General features: G+C 42.1%; 1 protein-coding gene across 2 annotated transcripts in view; it reads left to right on the top strand.

Moving 5' to 3' along the window:
- Nucleotides 1-3708: 3708 nt before the first annotated feature.
- Nucleotides 3709-14717, top strand: part of LRRC7 (leucine rich repeat containing 7) — a 90414-nt gene continuing 79405 nt past the window's right edge. For both annotated transcript variants that reach the window (XM_031554881.1, XM_031554880.1), the window contains exons 1-2: nucleotides 3709-3781; nucleotides 11862-12057. In XM_031554881.1, coding sequence (XP_031410741.1) covers nucleotide 12057 — 1 coding nt within the window. In that variant the 5' untranslated portion in view covers nucleotides 3709-3781; nucleotides 11862-12056. The remainder of the gene's footprint in view (nucleotides 3782-11861; nucleotides 12058-14717) is intronic.

The following is a 14717-nucleotide window of genomic DNA, read 5'->3' on the forward strand; positions in this document are numbered from 1 at the left end:
GAGGTCGGTTTCCCCTGCTTTGTGCCGCTGCTCTGGGATTTGCAAGTTGTGAACAAACTGTATCAAGAAGTGGATAGAAGTCTTTCACGATCATTAGTAATCCACTTACATGTTGTAAGTAGTTGAGTGTGTAAGAATGAGGCCCTGCCACATTGACAAAGCTGATCCAATTTATGATGCTCTCCAGTGGTAACCATCTATATTTGTCACTTAATCCATATTTTTTATGGTATAAAACAAGTTGTCTGTGCGTTGGAAACCTTTGTGCTTGCAGCAGCGGTGTGCAAACAAGCTGCCCTTATTACATCCTGAGCTGCCCTTATTACATCCTGACTGGGAAGGGCGCAGCGTCACAGGGAAACACGGCTCACAGCCTGCTTCACTTTTCAACGTAAGGGCTGTAAATCAGTGCGAGGCATTAGAAAGCAAACAGTTCATTCTGGAGAAAGAATGGCTTTCAGTGGCTGAAGGGCTCGGCCCTTTGGAGCAGCTTGCTGTTTGAGGTACCTGTTTTTGTGAGAACCTGATTGCTGGGCACCGAGCTCCCAGGTGGAACCTGCCTCCAGGAATGGCGCGTTCTGAAGAGGAGAACGGAACACTGGGATGATTTTCTCCACATTTATGACATCCAGAGGATGCCTCAGCTCTTCCTGAAGGTTTTGGATGAGGAGTGGTGAGGTGTCAGCCAGGGGCAGGCTCTGCTGGGCAGGAGCAATGGGAGCTGTGTGTGGGAAGGAATCCTGGTGTGTCTCGGGTGCTGAGGGTACAGATACCTGCTGAAGTATCACTGCCACTCACAGAAACGAGTTCTCAGTCCTTTATCTCACTATACCACTTCAGTAAACAAATGTATTAGACTTTTACTGCTTTCTTGTTTCCTGCTTAATCCTTTTCTTTATTAAAATTTAATGAAAAGTTAAATTTAAAAGAGAATGACTTTGTTCATTAGCTGTGTACAGCGTGTTTGCTTTTTTGGAGACTGAATTTCCGTGGGTAGACCTGTTGCTCTCTGGCTGATAGGCAGAACAGCATCAGTACGTGTAAGGAAGGATGCTGAGACGTTTCCAGTTAGCTGTGCAGTGTTAGCTGGCGATGTGGGCTAGGCAGGCACTGACCCGATACGTTCCATGCTTATTTGTAGCCTTTCTTTTTTTTTTTTTGTCTCTTAATTTGCTTTGTAACTATCAGAGCAGCATCTGAAGGTCGATGAAAAGTAGCTTACCTATGGATAGATACTGGTGGGGCTGGGTTGGTGTCGGACTTGGTGATCTCAGAGCTCTTTTCCATCCTCAGTGATTCCTAGTGGAGAAATACAGGCGGGCCATGGGCAGCTGGACTGCACGATCTCTGAGGTCTTTTCCAACCATGGCGACTCTATGATTCTGTGGCTAAACATTACTCTGACAGTTTAGAACATTCTGATGCTTTGGCAATCTTGTGCAGAATGTAGAAATTTGGCAGTGACTCTGAAATGAACAGTTTTCTTGCCGTGCTTATGGAAAGCAGTTAATGACTGCGTGGCCTGTGGAGCTCCAGCACACTTGGTAGCTCCTGCATGCTTCCTTACACGTCTCTGATTGTCACAGGGCTTCTGCTCCAGAGAGAGCCCAGGCCACGGTGACAATATCATACAATTAGAGACCGATCATATTATATGCACAAAAAATAAGTGAAATTAAGGTGGTAAGGCCAACCTATTTTAGGCATTTCTTGTCTTCAAAATAGATGATTTTCCAGCTTATTTTTAAATAGTTTTTTTGCAGGGGACCTGATAGAAGGCCATTGTGCTGCACACAATGGGGAAATAACGAAGGAGGCTAGCCAAGAGCAATAGGCTGGTTTTCAAAGGCTTGCAAGTATTATTGTTACTGGGCCTATAAATATTGTTTAAAAGCCTTTTAGAAGACAGTTTTCCCCTAGGGGTGCTGTACAAAGCAACAGTGTTCTGTAGTAGAATGTCCTTAATACAAGGCTTTTAGATATTGGTACTTTCCTTAATGTCTTTATTCTAAAAATACTGAACAAGAACATTTCTGATGTGTCCTTTTCTTCCCCTCTGAGATATCTTCTTGTCCTGGGTCACGCCTAGCTGTGGATGTGGGTGGCTGGTACTGGCTATTTGTGTGCCATGCAGCTGCCAAGGGATGAGATTAAATTGTGCTAGTCTGTAAATGAACAGGCTTCATTATTTAGTGAGTAGCTCCATTCATAGGGAGGTTTCTGTATTTTTCTCTAATTTCCATTTGCATTTTCAGTGTCAGGTTGTCTGGACTTGGTTTGTGCCTGCTTAGGACACCTTCTCCTTCCCACGTGCATCCTTTTTTCTCCAAGCTGTGTGCTGAGCACCCTGCAACTCTCTGGGGAGCTGTGCTAGAGCCACTGCCTGCCTCAGGCATCCTTCCTGGAGGTTTGGTTGCCTGGAAACTGCAGCTGGGCAAATGGGGAATTTCAGTTCTGGAGGAAATTTTCTTAGGAACAAAGACTGTAGAATTTCTTCTAGAATCACTGGATTCTTTGAGTGAGAGGTGGACCTTTGAGAAACGGTCAGTTGAGCCATTTCATTCTGATATAATCCAAATGTTTGCCTTTGAGTTTGTTAGGGGATATAGAATGTTTAAATGGAAAGTTATTTTGATATTCTATTCTAGAGAGTTTCAGTTGAATCTTCTTTAGTTTATCAAAACACTTTTACAACTTGGAAAACAAACGTCTTGTAAGAACAGGTTTGTATGACAAACACGCGGTTCCTCCTTCACGACTGAGCCAGCCCAGTGTGCTTTTAGTTCTTGCCCATCATTTATTCAACTGAGCAGCATGGCTGTGTTTCCTTCCTCTTTCTTCAGCATCAGAAAAGTATGGAAGTGGCACTGAGGGCTGTGTCAGTGGGCATGGTGGGTGTGGGTTGGGTTGGCCTTGGGGATCTTAAAGGGCTTTTCCAAACTCTATTGAGCTCAAGGTGGACCTGGGGTAAGAGAGATTTTGTTTTCCCTTGAACTTCTGATCTGCTTGGAACGTTGAGTGAGGAGGAGTGACACAAAGTTTGGCAATTCTTTTGCATTCTGCTGGCACTGATATTAAATAGTGATGAAAAGTCTATTTGGAGTTCCTGAAAATTAATTTTGGAGAACTTTGCATAAGATGCAGAATGCCTCCTGGTCCCCTTACTGAGCAGGTAGTTTCGTTCTAAATTGTCTTATAGGCTCATTTGTTTATAGCAGTTTTTTGTTAGTTTTCTATTTCTATTGCATTACTAGAAGGATGTCAATACAATTTATCTTTCAGGGTCAAATATCTGTTGTAATAACTTCTATTCACTGTCATCCACGGTAAATTTCAAGATATCAGAGCAGGCCTTGTGTAAGGATAAATCTGATTTCACGAGATGATCAGCCTTTCATAAAAAGGCTGAGGCTGTGTTAGCTGATCGGCAGCTGGAAGCTCCCAGTTTGGAGGCACGACTTTGCCCTTCTTCTTTTCATTTTTCAGTTACTTTCATTTCACTTCATGCATTTTGAAGTTAACTGCTTAGGCTGGGCTTATATTAAGTGTAGAAAGTGTAAATTAAAAGACAGGCAGCTCGGAGCATAAGCACTGCTGTAATGACTTCATTCAAAGCAGTGCTCTCAAAGGAAGCGCTGACCTACTTGCTTTAAGCTGGGCCCTCTCTGACCATACTTAATTAAAGTTCTCTCTTTCTTTTCCCATTTAAGGAACCCGCAACGTGAAAAAGTGTTGTAATCAAAATGGTCACCACCTAGAAGTCTGCAGCCACGAGTGACAAGTAAGTAGATGCTCACTTTCTTCTCCTCGATAAATATTAATGTTCTTGTAATCAGAGCTGTTTAATGGATGCACATGCATGGCCTGATTCTGAAAGGGTGCCAAGCAGCAGTCACTATATTTTCATCCCAGTGCCTGAACAAAAAGGGGAAAAAGAATCATTTGAATGGATTAACTGACAATATAGTGTGGAGAGAGCTAAATTGCAAGTTCTTTGACACTCCCCCATTCATTTTAAAACAAGCGTTGCTTTTAGTTATTTCAGCTGAAATCTGCTGAAACAAATGGTGCTGGTACAGATGTACACGAGTGCAGCTGAGGGCAGGTCCCAGCTCCACAGCCATCTGAGGGCTCGGGTGCTGGGGCTTGCTGCCTTCACGAGACCGAAATCCAAGTGTCTTACAGTCAGAAGCGCACTGGAGCAGCTTCAAAATGTCAGTGCAATCTTACTTATCAATGAATTGTTTCCATCTTCGGATGGAATTGAAGGTTTTGTCTCATTTAATAAGCTGTGAATCTACTTGAAAAGATGATATTGCAATTAATTAAAGTACAAGCAAACAAGATAGCAATATCGATGCTTCCAAAGGGTTTGCTGTATTTTTGTTGTTAATGGCATTTTGAACAGAAGGAAAAGAGATTGTTTGCAAGGCAGGCACTCAAACAGAAGTGAATAAGTACAAAAGGAAGAGTGAGCAACATGCAGCTGTATTGGAACAACCTCTCCTAGTCTCTGTTGCTTCTTTCTGCTAAGAGGAGCTTTTTTTTTTTTTTTTTAATATTACTTCTTTCTGCTAAAATGTGATCTATATACTGCTGGGATTGTATCAGTGAAAAAGTGATTGTTGCAAAAAGTTCAAAGCTGTTCCACACAATACTTTGCTCTGGGGCAGAATGAAGGACTCCACTGTGTCGTGCTTTATCCAAATGCTATCGTGATATCAGTACATCTGCCAAGTTGCTCTGGCTTCGAGGAGTTTTGATACAAATTATTACCTGATGTACACAGTTTGTTAGAAGTATGTTATGTACTGTATATATATTGTAATTGAAAACAAAACCAAGCCGCAGAAATGCTAAGTCAGGGCTTGAAGCAGTGATGGAGCACCTGGGGGGAAGGCAGGCCAGCCCAGGCTCAGGTGCATGCAATGCAGTGCAATGCATCTGAATGACTGGAAGGGCTGGAGCCAGGATCCATCCCTTCCCAGCCTTCACTTAAGGGTTGGCAGTGAGGTGAGGGTGTCTCACTGGAGATCCCTGTATACCTGAGGCCTTTCAAGGGTAAGTGGATTCTTTCTTTTGTTTTGTGTCCACAGCTGCTGCATTTGAGCACTCACTTGCTGCAACCTAGGACTTTGCTACTATGCTGCCATGCTGTGCTTTCGTCACATTACAGCACATTAAATGTTTAACTATATATCCATGTTTACTTTCTGTATGGTTGCAGAATATATTTTGATTGATTTCAGTTAACTCATTTAAGATTTGGAAAAGACAAATGGAAAAAAATATATTGCAAGCTCCAAACAGCTACAAAGCACCTCTGAGCCATGAAGGTTCCCTACTACGAAATCTTGTGTTATAATTATGTGCAATGGGGACTGAAACCTGAGATCTTCAACTAGCTCTTACTCAGCTTTGATAATGCTGCTTAATTAGTATAAACCTTACTGAGGACGTATTTTTGTTTGCTTCTACCATGCTTCTATTAGTTAACTTCCTACTGTTAAATCGTGGAGCCGTTATCTGAAGAGAACTAAATTCCCAATAAATAAATATAGCAATGTCAATTTAGGCCAGCTGAGAGCTCGGTCACTTTTATTGTGTAGACATCAATGGAAACAAGTGTAATTTCACCTGAACATAGGAAAGCACTTTTACTGTGAGGCTCTAGGCTTTAAATTTTCATTTTTTGGAGTTACTCAAACAACAGGGCATGGCCTTGGCAGAGATTTGGACCAGAGGTCCCTCCAACCATGGCTGTTCACTGGCTCTGATGCCAGTGATAATGGCATTACCTGCTTTTCTCTCTTTTCAGTTTGGCTACAAATTTAACTTTCCTGGGTTAAAAATGCACAGGAAAGAAACCTATAATGAGGAGGTGTGAAACTGCTGAGGAATAAGACATTTTTTTGCAAAAGGTGCCAGTGGTAGTTTAAATCGGATGGCTCCTATCTGCTTGAAAGATGTTCTAAAGGTATTGCAGAGCTGATGCCATTTTTTAAGGCAGCCCTGTCCATTCACTATATCTAACTTTCACTTCTCTGAAAATCCAAAAAACAGGGCAGTGTTCCTTTAAAAAATAGGTCTGTGTTATTTAAGTTGTAGGGGACTAGTCAGAGATTCCAATTGTATCTCTGGTGTGCATTCATGTAGATTATCTGTCTCTCTCCATGTTATTAATAATGCCTGATAAATAATGGCATTATCTGGCTAAGTGATTTTGAGATGTTTTCTGCATAAGCAACTCTCTCCAAGGAGCACTGTCTGCATCTCGTGCGACACGTGAAGAGGCCAACATCACAGAACTGTACTGTCTGTGCTGGAGAGCTGGAAAGTTGGTATTCGTTGCTCTTCTCAAGGCTGGAGTATTTGGAATTGTGTTTCAGCAGTGGCTGCTCTGTTAGCAGTCTGGGCAATCACTGTTGGGAAATCCACAGTGAACGTGCCATTATCACCAAACCATTCGTGTTGTTCATCCTCACAATGAAATAACAAGTCAAGCAGTGAGGGCAGAGGACTCGTCCTTGGGTACGTCGTGCTGAATTTCTCGGTTCCGCTAAGGAGAACTGGTGGGTTCCAGCTGCCTCATTTTTGCTGTTGTAGAGTCATGGGAGAGTCTTGCTAGGAGAAGGATTTGTCATCACAGAAAGTAATGTGCAGATGCTCAGGGTTATGAAGGCTGTCAGTCAGGACTGTTTAAAAATACTCGTGTGTCTTTCTGGAAAAACTGAAGTGATGTCAGTGCTCTGCCTTTACATCAACGCGCCCAAACTCCATCTCCTGAAGCATTAGTGAGAGCATTTCCACCACATGAGAGTGAATTAATCAGAGCCACTCGAGCTGCTGGCAGTTAGCACTGCTTCCGTCCCTCCTCACCAGGGGAGCAGAGTTGCATGCAGCTTTAGAGAAAATTCCTGGAGCTGTCAAAACTTGCAGTTGAACAGCTAATTCTGAAGTGCAAGGATTTCACCTAAATGATTCACAAAATGTCAGAATTTAATTTAAAAAAAAAAAAAAAAGCTTTGAGATGCTTTAATTTCTGCTTCAATTACTTGATTACTTGTCACTGAAAGTTCAAAATAACATTTGATGTCATTTGAGATTATTTGACACAACATATGGATGTTTATGTACACAAAAGTCAAAATATTGTCTTTGCTTCATTTTATTTTAACTTTAATCCAGTACAAATCAGTACGATGTGCCTCATTTTCTTGGTCCAAATTTCTTCTGTTTGTGTTACAATGAAGCATCTCGGCGCTTTGGATCAGGAAATATTGGACACCTTGTGAGTGAATTGAGGAGCAGCTATTTTCAGTCATCTAGAAATGTTATCGCGGTCTAACACATGGGTGTTGAAAACAGCTGCTCCTCTAATTAGTTCACTGAGTATTTCATTTTTCTACATGACTGATAATGATAAGACGTGCCGCACCGTGCGCCGTTACGGCTGATGCAGCAGGAAGTCATGGAATGCACTAAAGACATTTTTACACAAAGCTTTGGTTCTGAAGTTGGAACTTTGGAAATTCATTTTGCAACAGTGACCTCATACAATGTCTTCATGAAGTCGAACAAGATGTTTTGAATGGGGATAAATCTAATGTTCTGTGTGCTGACTTTCGTGAAGCTTAATGGCATCTGAGATGTTAATTAATGCTATCTCTGGATTTTTTGAGCACAATGTTGTATGCATTACTTCTGTCTCTGTATGGGAATGCAGATACTCGAACGCCAGCATTTTCTGCAGTGTGCCAAGCATCCTTAACACCAGTGCTGGAATTAATTTCAGACCTACTTTTTGTTCTATCATAGCAGTAAAAGATTGATTGCATTTAACCAGAAAGCAGTGGTGGGCAGCTTTGTCTTTGACTCTTCCCTTTCCCTTATGAAAGAAACAGTTGGGTTTTGTGCAACTCGTCTCTCGTGTTTCTTTGAAGACAAGGGAGTTTCTGTGTGTCCTTACACCGGGAATTTGCGTCACTTCTATATCTTATCAGTATTATATATTTTATATGCAACCCAAAACAATCCCACTTCACTTAACGCGGCCCAGGCGAGCCAGCAGGTTGGACCCCCGTGATTTAAAAGTACTGTCAAAAGTAGATGCTTATGTACTTCTGAGGGGAAATGTTTACATGCAAAATTCAAACCTTGATTTCATCTGAGTGTTAAGAGCTGAGGTTTTGGTTGTGAGTCATCTTTAGTCATTGCAGAGTCTGACATTTCTGTTTGGAAAGGGCAATACTGTACACTTAGGCGGAGGAGTTTGGCTGATTTAAATGTTTTATTGGCTGATGGAATGTTTTGGGAGTGGAGAAGAGGAGGAAGTGAACATCCTCTGTTTGCCTCCTCTGTTATCTTTGTTTAACACCGTGAACTTCTGGGGTGACGCTCGGTGCCAGACTGGTGCGTTCCTTCTAGAATCAGCTCCACTGGTAACACTTTGCAGATGGGCCACTTGGGAACAAATGCAACAGGCTTAGAAGATCCCAGCACTACGGGTTCAAATTTAGGTGCTGTCAGTGTGTGTAGAATAGTTAAAATCATAGAGTGTCCCAAGTTGGAAGGGGCCCATAAGGATGAAAGAATCACGAAGTCCAACGCCTGGCTCCCAATACTGGGACTTGTTTTCTTCATGAGAAGTTTGGGAGCCGTAGCACGTTCCTTATACCACATTTCAGAAGATCTCTCAACAAGCTTTTGAATTTCAGATGCATCTGTAAGCTGATGGTTCTTTTTAGGAAAATTCCCTGACAGAAAAAATGTAACTTGAGAAAACTTCAAGCAGCAACTTGTTCTAAAGCAGCACGAGCTTCCTTTTCCATCAGACTGACATCTGTGATAATCATCTTCTAAGTCTAGAAGACAGGTTCTTTGTCTGCTAAATAATATCTTTTTTTCTATCATAGAAAGTGACAAAATGAAATCACTTTGTTGTAGTTTGGCGTGTAAGAAATGAATGTTCACAGAAGGTGAGTTCAGCACCTTCCAGCCTGGACCTTGGAAGCTTTCAAGCTCTGCAGACCTCCCTGATGTGTGCATGCGAGCAGATCTCCGTCAGGGCGTTCCTGGCCCTCACTGTAGAGTCACCCATTGGTACACAGAACATGAGCCACACATTGGGCTGTAATGCTGCTTTCGTAACATTCTTTTTCCGTAAAATCCCTTTCAGTGATGCAGTAAATAGTAAATCACATGGTACTTTTCTGGTTAAAATTACTAAGTGGTTATTTTTAAGCCTCCCCTACTGTTTGACTAACGCCAGAACATAGATGGATACGTGCTGGGCTGTAGACTTCAGCTAAGGGAAGGAGATGTACCCACGTGTTGCCTCGTGTCCCCAACCCTGTCATTTGGGTTTTGTCTCTTTGCTCGCATGTGCCATGAAATGAGATTGCAGTGCTTTTGGGACAGGGGCAAAGCTCCACGATTCTTGGCTGGCTCCATTTGTCTGAGAGCTCAGTGTCCCCCAGAGGGGCAGGGCAGGTGCAGTACTTCCTGCAGTGAACGTGGGGACGCAGGGTGAGGATGCCATTTCCTTGTCTCCATTTTTATCACAAATTGAAGTCACAGGTGCAAGCACTCTCCTGTTAGCTTGTTAGTTTTATAGATATCTCTAGCTGAAAAAAGACCTTCTAATATTTTATGATAAAGAAATCAGCCCAGGTGTATGAACAGAAATGTCTCTTTGGTAGAACTCAGTGAACACAGTTATACTGGTTCTTTCATTTATGCATGCCAATTTGAAGTAACCTAGGGGACTTAATTGGAGCTGGACCTTTGATACACTGAATGCTGAGATCTGGATGTGGTCAGTATATGACAGAGAGAGTAAGAGAGACTTGCTGTTATCATTGGTCCCCTGTTTCATTGCAGGACTTAGTTTCAGCCTGGAAACAGGACTAATTAGTGATCCGTGCCTGATTTGATAGGAGTGAAACAAATGGATAAATGTGTTAGAGATTACTTTGAGCAAAAAGGAGCAGGACTTTAATTAGAAGATTCTGACAATTTTTCAGTTTTATTTAAATAGGGCTAATTTAATAGCTTTCATCAAAACATCTCTGAACTGATAAACATAAATGGTTTTGCTGAGAACAGAGCAGAAGTACATCTGAACACATTCGGGGAAGATGAAGTAATTTAATGATGAGGATGTAATTCAGTATGTCGAGGAGGCACAGATCTCAGACTCATGTGTTCTTAGTGAAACTTCTTAAACTGTAGAATATCAACCTTCTAAGCAAGTATAGTTCCTCTGTTCAGATTTTTAACATTGAGGAAGTTTTAAATTAAAAGCAACTCTGGCTGGATTTTGGCAGCTGCCAGTAGCTAACAGCCTGACTTCCAAAATGCTGTCATCTTACATAGTCAATGAGCAGGCTGGAAGTTGTGCACAATGAAGCACAGAAATGTAGAATGTATGGAGGGACTAAATTTTATAACATGGCAAGTTTTCTGGCACTGAACAGGCAGCAAGCAGGTTTAGGAATATTGTATGTATAGTCAGTATTCTACAGGACACCATAACCACAGTGTCTTTCTAGGCCAGGTGAGCCCTCAGATCGCAGAATCATAGAATTGTATGGGCTAAGATCACCCAGTTCCAACCCCCTGCTATACACAGTGACACCTCCCTCTAGACCAGGTTGCTCAAAGCCCCATGAGATATACAACTTCATCTTGTGGTGATAGAGAAGCCATTTCATGCATCATTTTCTTTATAGCTGTATTTATGTTTTTATTAAGGCGAAAGAAAAATTCTGTTTGAATAACTGTGTTTTAGAAATATTTAATTTATATCTCAGATAGACAGATATCAAGTGAAGGTTCCACAGGGATGAATGTTTTCAATGTCTTTATAAGCTTTTGTTGCTTCTTCTGAATGTCCTTGTGTCTATTCTACCAAGTTCATACCTACAAAGAGCATTTTGGCAAAAGAATGAGTTGGCATGAACAGCCTCTGAATAACTTTAAAGTTATTAGTTACAGTTATTAACAGTAGTTTGAATCTTAGAAAAAGTTAAGCTTTTGGAGAACACTTGGTAGGATTTGCTAGAAGGGAGAAACCTGTTGACTGGAGTTTGGGAAGAAGAGTTTGGGTAAGAAATTAAAGATGTGGTTTTAATCCAGAGCAGGGGGTCACGGTGCACCAGCACTTCTGCTTCCCATCCTGGGCTCCTCAGCCTCTCTGTTTTTATTCTTTAGGAACAGTGGCATAGACTGTTAGGATGTTGTTCATCTTTCTGATACCATCTGTTTTCCTTGGTGGGAGGGAGAAATGGGATACATTCCAAGCTGCTCCAAATGTTTTTTTCCCTCATTCAGGCTGAGATTCAGATGTTCATGTTCAGTTTCTGATGCGGTTCAGTGGCACTTACAGTACTGGGCAGTCCTGATCCATATGTCACTTGACCCAGCAAAACTGTAATCACTTCTATAGAGACAGAAAGGTCTGTGGCACTTGCTATGAGATCAAAGCGCCGTGGTTTGTCAGCGAAGCTATCGCTGCATCCCTTTGCAATTTACAATTTGCTCTTTCTTCTGTATTGACTCAATCCCTTCCCTCAGCCACATGCTCAGCTTTTGTTCCTGTTCCCTACTGCCATTAGCTGTTCCTGCATGTCTCCTCTCTAATCATCTTGACTGCTGCTGATTGTTCATGAGTGTCCAGACGCCCTCATGTCCCATTCCAAATTCTCTTACTTACTCTTGCGTTAAAATAATGGGCACTATCTGGATCTTGCAACCATCATTGTGTCTGTCCTCATTTTCAACTCAATGTACCATTTTTTTACAACTAGCACCTGTCAATTTGAGCAGATTTATATTCTTGTTCCATGCTTTCTCTGCAGTTACACGCCGTCACGTCGGTGAACCTCTCGAGAGGCTGAGAAGCTGGTGCTGAAGCTGAAGCCTGGGAACTGCTCCTCGGTATTTTTTGCTGGCTTGTGCAATGTCTGCTGCAGAAGAGTTTTCTGCAAGTCCCTCTCTTGCATGACAACACTGTGTGAAATTGTCATAACCAGTACAGCTGAGAGTTGGAAAACAGTGAGTATATTGAAAGACCTTGCAGCAATTACATTTAAATGCTGTTCTTCACGGGCATAGCCACTCAACCCATAAACAATACCAGCTCTGTTGGTGTTCCCCCTTTGTCTTGTGGCAGTAGTTAAAAGATAACTTTGCTGACCAGTCAATAGATAGAAACAGATACCTAGGTTATTATGAAAATTGTTTTGTTTCTTTAAAGCCGAGTCTCAAGAAGATAAATTTTGTCCTTTTTTTTTTTTTTAAGGCTATTGAGGGGATGAATATTTTTTATTTTGGCATTATGGAATTCAACGAAAAAATGTACAAATGTACTTGATTGATCTTAGCAGAATCACCTCTGAGTTAAAGAGTAAATTTAGTAAATTAGTGAATGTGTGATCTTCAATTTCTTTGTGTGGTGTTGTTTGGTGATCAACCAACATTGAGCTCTATGTGTGATGTGTATCTATATGTCTGACGTGTATCTTTCAGTATGCTTTGTAGAGAATTTTTTTTTCTATGTGGGCATCCACGTCCATACAGCAGCCCTTTTCCATTGCTTTCTGAGTCACATGAAGGTAAGCCACGTGGAGACTGAAAATGGGAAAGGAGTGTGCTTTAACAGTCCTACAAATAGTGGTATGAACTTCATGCATAGCTGTTGTTCAGTCTGATCTGGGAATGTTGTTTCAGTTTTGATTGGCACTAGCACAGTACCTGCTTCAGAGGGCTTTTTGTCACGGGTTGTGGTTGTCCAAATGATTTTGATAGTTGGAGACATGCCTATTAAAATATCTTAGTGTTGCTAATTCAATTGGGGATGACAAATTCCATGTTTCACTTCTCTTTATCTTACAACGTCTTGCCTCTAGGTCGTGTTTCTGCTCCTTTCTAGGCTTATTGTCACTGGAGCAGATTGTACAATGGGGGCTGTGTGTCTATTTATAAATGACTGTCAGAAGGCTATCACTTCTTATACAGCTAAGACTTACTTTGGAAGGTGGGTGGATGCCAACATTTTGCTCAGTGCTTCGTCCATGTTTGTTTATTTTTTTAAACTCTTGTTTCAGTCTATGAGAAATGTCTTTGGACTTCTAGCCTTCCTTGTGCTTGCTCAGGGGAGGTATCTTAGCCCTCAAAGAACTTCTGCTAATCTAACTGAGCTGAGGCAGAGACGACCTTGTGTTTTGTAAGTGAGCAGTAAGCAACTGAGCTGTGACCACCAGACAAAATAATAAGGGGAGAAGCTAAGCGGAAAAACAATGACACTTATTGTGCCCAAATGCTTGAATCTTCCAGTGTTGATATGTTCACACCTGCAATTTTAGATGAAATCTGATGAACCCCTCCATTAAGAATGAAGCCCATGTATTTTTGAGTGGAACAATTTGGTACGGTTCTGGTAGATGCTCCCAGTTTACAGCGAAAGCAATAAAATTCTCTTCAGAATGTTATTGCTAAGATTGCATAATTGGGTATTAAAGTTCTGATTATACTTTAACAAAGTCCTGGAGTTTGTAAAAACCTGACATTCCAATGTACTGAATTTCAGAGTTTGACAGCTCAGCTGTGAGAATTTTTTTTAGAGAACATTTGTAGCATAAGAACAGCATGTTAATTGACTAAAAAAAACTGGGACAGATTAATCATGGGAGGGAATACGATACCTAAAGGAGTGTAGTTCTAGAGCCCTCTGCTGATGGAAGCCCTTAGAAATGCAGGATTATCCCAATACTCTGCTTTGAACAGCCTGGGTTGTTATTCCCACACGTTTGGGGTGAAATACATTGCACACAAAGGTGGGTTCCCTCTGGCACTGCCCAGGAGGGGAGCCTGAAGGACTTGATTGCTCCCGAGTCTGGATTTCCTCCTGGCTGAAGATGGGGCAAGATGACAGCTTCTTCGTGCCAGCAGCTGTGCCTCCTGGCATAGTGCTAGCATGTGGGTTTTGCAAGGATATCAAATTCAGCAGTGACTGTGATGGCATTCTGCAAAAAAAAATTACCAAAAAATGGCTGAGTGCTATTGACTCATCTGTTGGAAGAGTAGAGAGAATAGACACAAGCTGGAAATTGAATGAGTAGTCTATAGCTAACAGTCTATAGCTGCCTCTGAATATTCCAGTTTGGTTTTACAATGTTGTTGTGGTTACACAGGAACCTTTCACAGCACAGCCTGCCCTACTGCCTGAAGTGAGTGTAGTGGTTGTACTCCGGGAGGATGGCACAAACCAGACATCTTTGTTTTCCAGCATAATCCTAAACGCAGAATCACAGAACCCTAGAACCATTGAGGTTGGAAAAGCCCTCCAAGCCCACCCCCCCCATCCTCCCTGCCCACATCCCTCTGTGCCACGTCCCCACGGCTCTGGAACACTCCCAGGGGTGGTGGCCCCAGTGCCAGTGCCTGATTGCTCTTTATGGACTGGCCCTTACCCCAGCTGTATGGCCAACCAGAATTTCCAGGTGGTCTGATGCCTAAAATAGGAATCTGAGGATTGTTGGCAGCATTTCAAGAGGGACTGTTTTAAGCTCAGAGGAATTCTGTTGTGCTGAGGGTCTCTGTAGGGGAAGGGTCCCCCTTCCCATAACAGGAGGGATCAGTTTGGAGAGGCTGGGGGGCTTCTCTGAACTCGGCTCAGGATGGTGGGGCAGCTGAGAGCTGCAAAACACTTAAAC

This window comes from Meleagris gallopavo, chromosome 10 (genome assembly GCF_000146605.3).
Source record: "Meleagris gallopavo isolate NT-WF06-2002-E0010 breed Aviagen turkey brand Nicholas breeding stock chromosome 10, Turkey_5.1, whole genome shotgun sequence".
Taxonomy (NCBI): domain Eukaryota; kingdom Metazoa; phylum Chordata; class Aves; order Galliformes; family Phasianidae; genus Meleagris; species Meleagris gallopavo.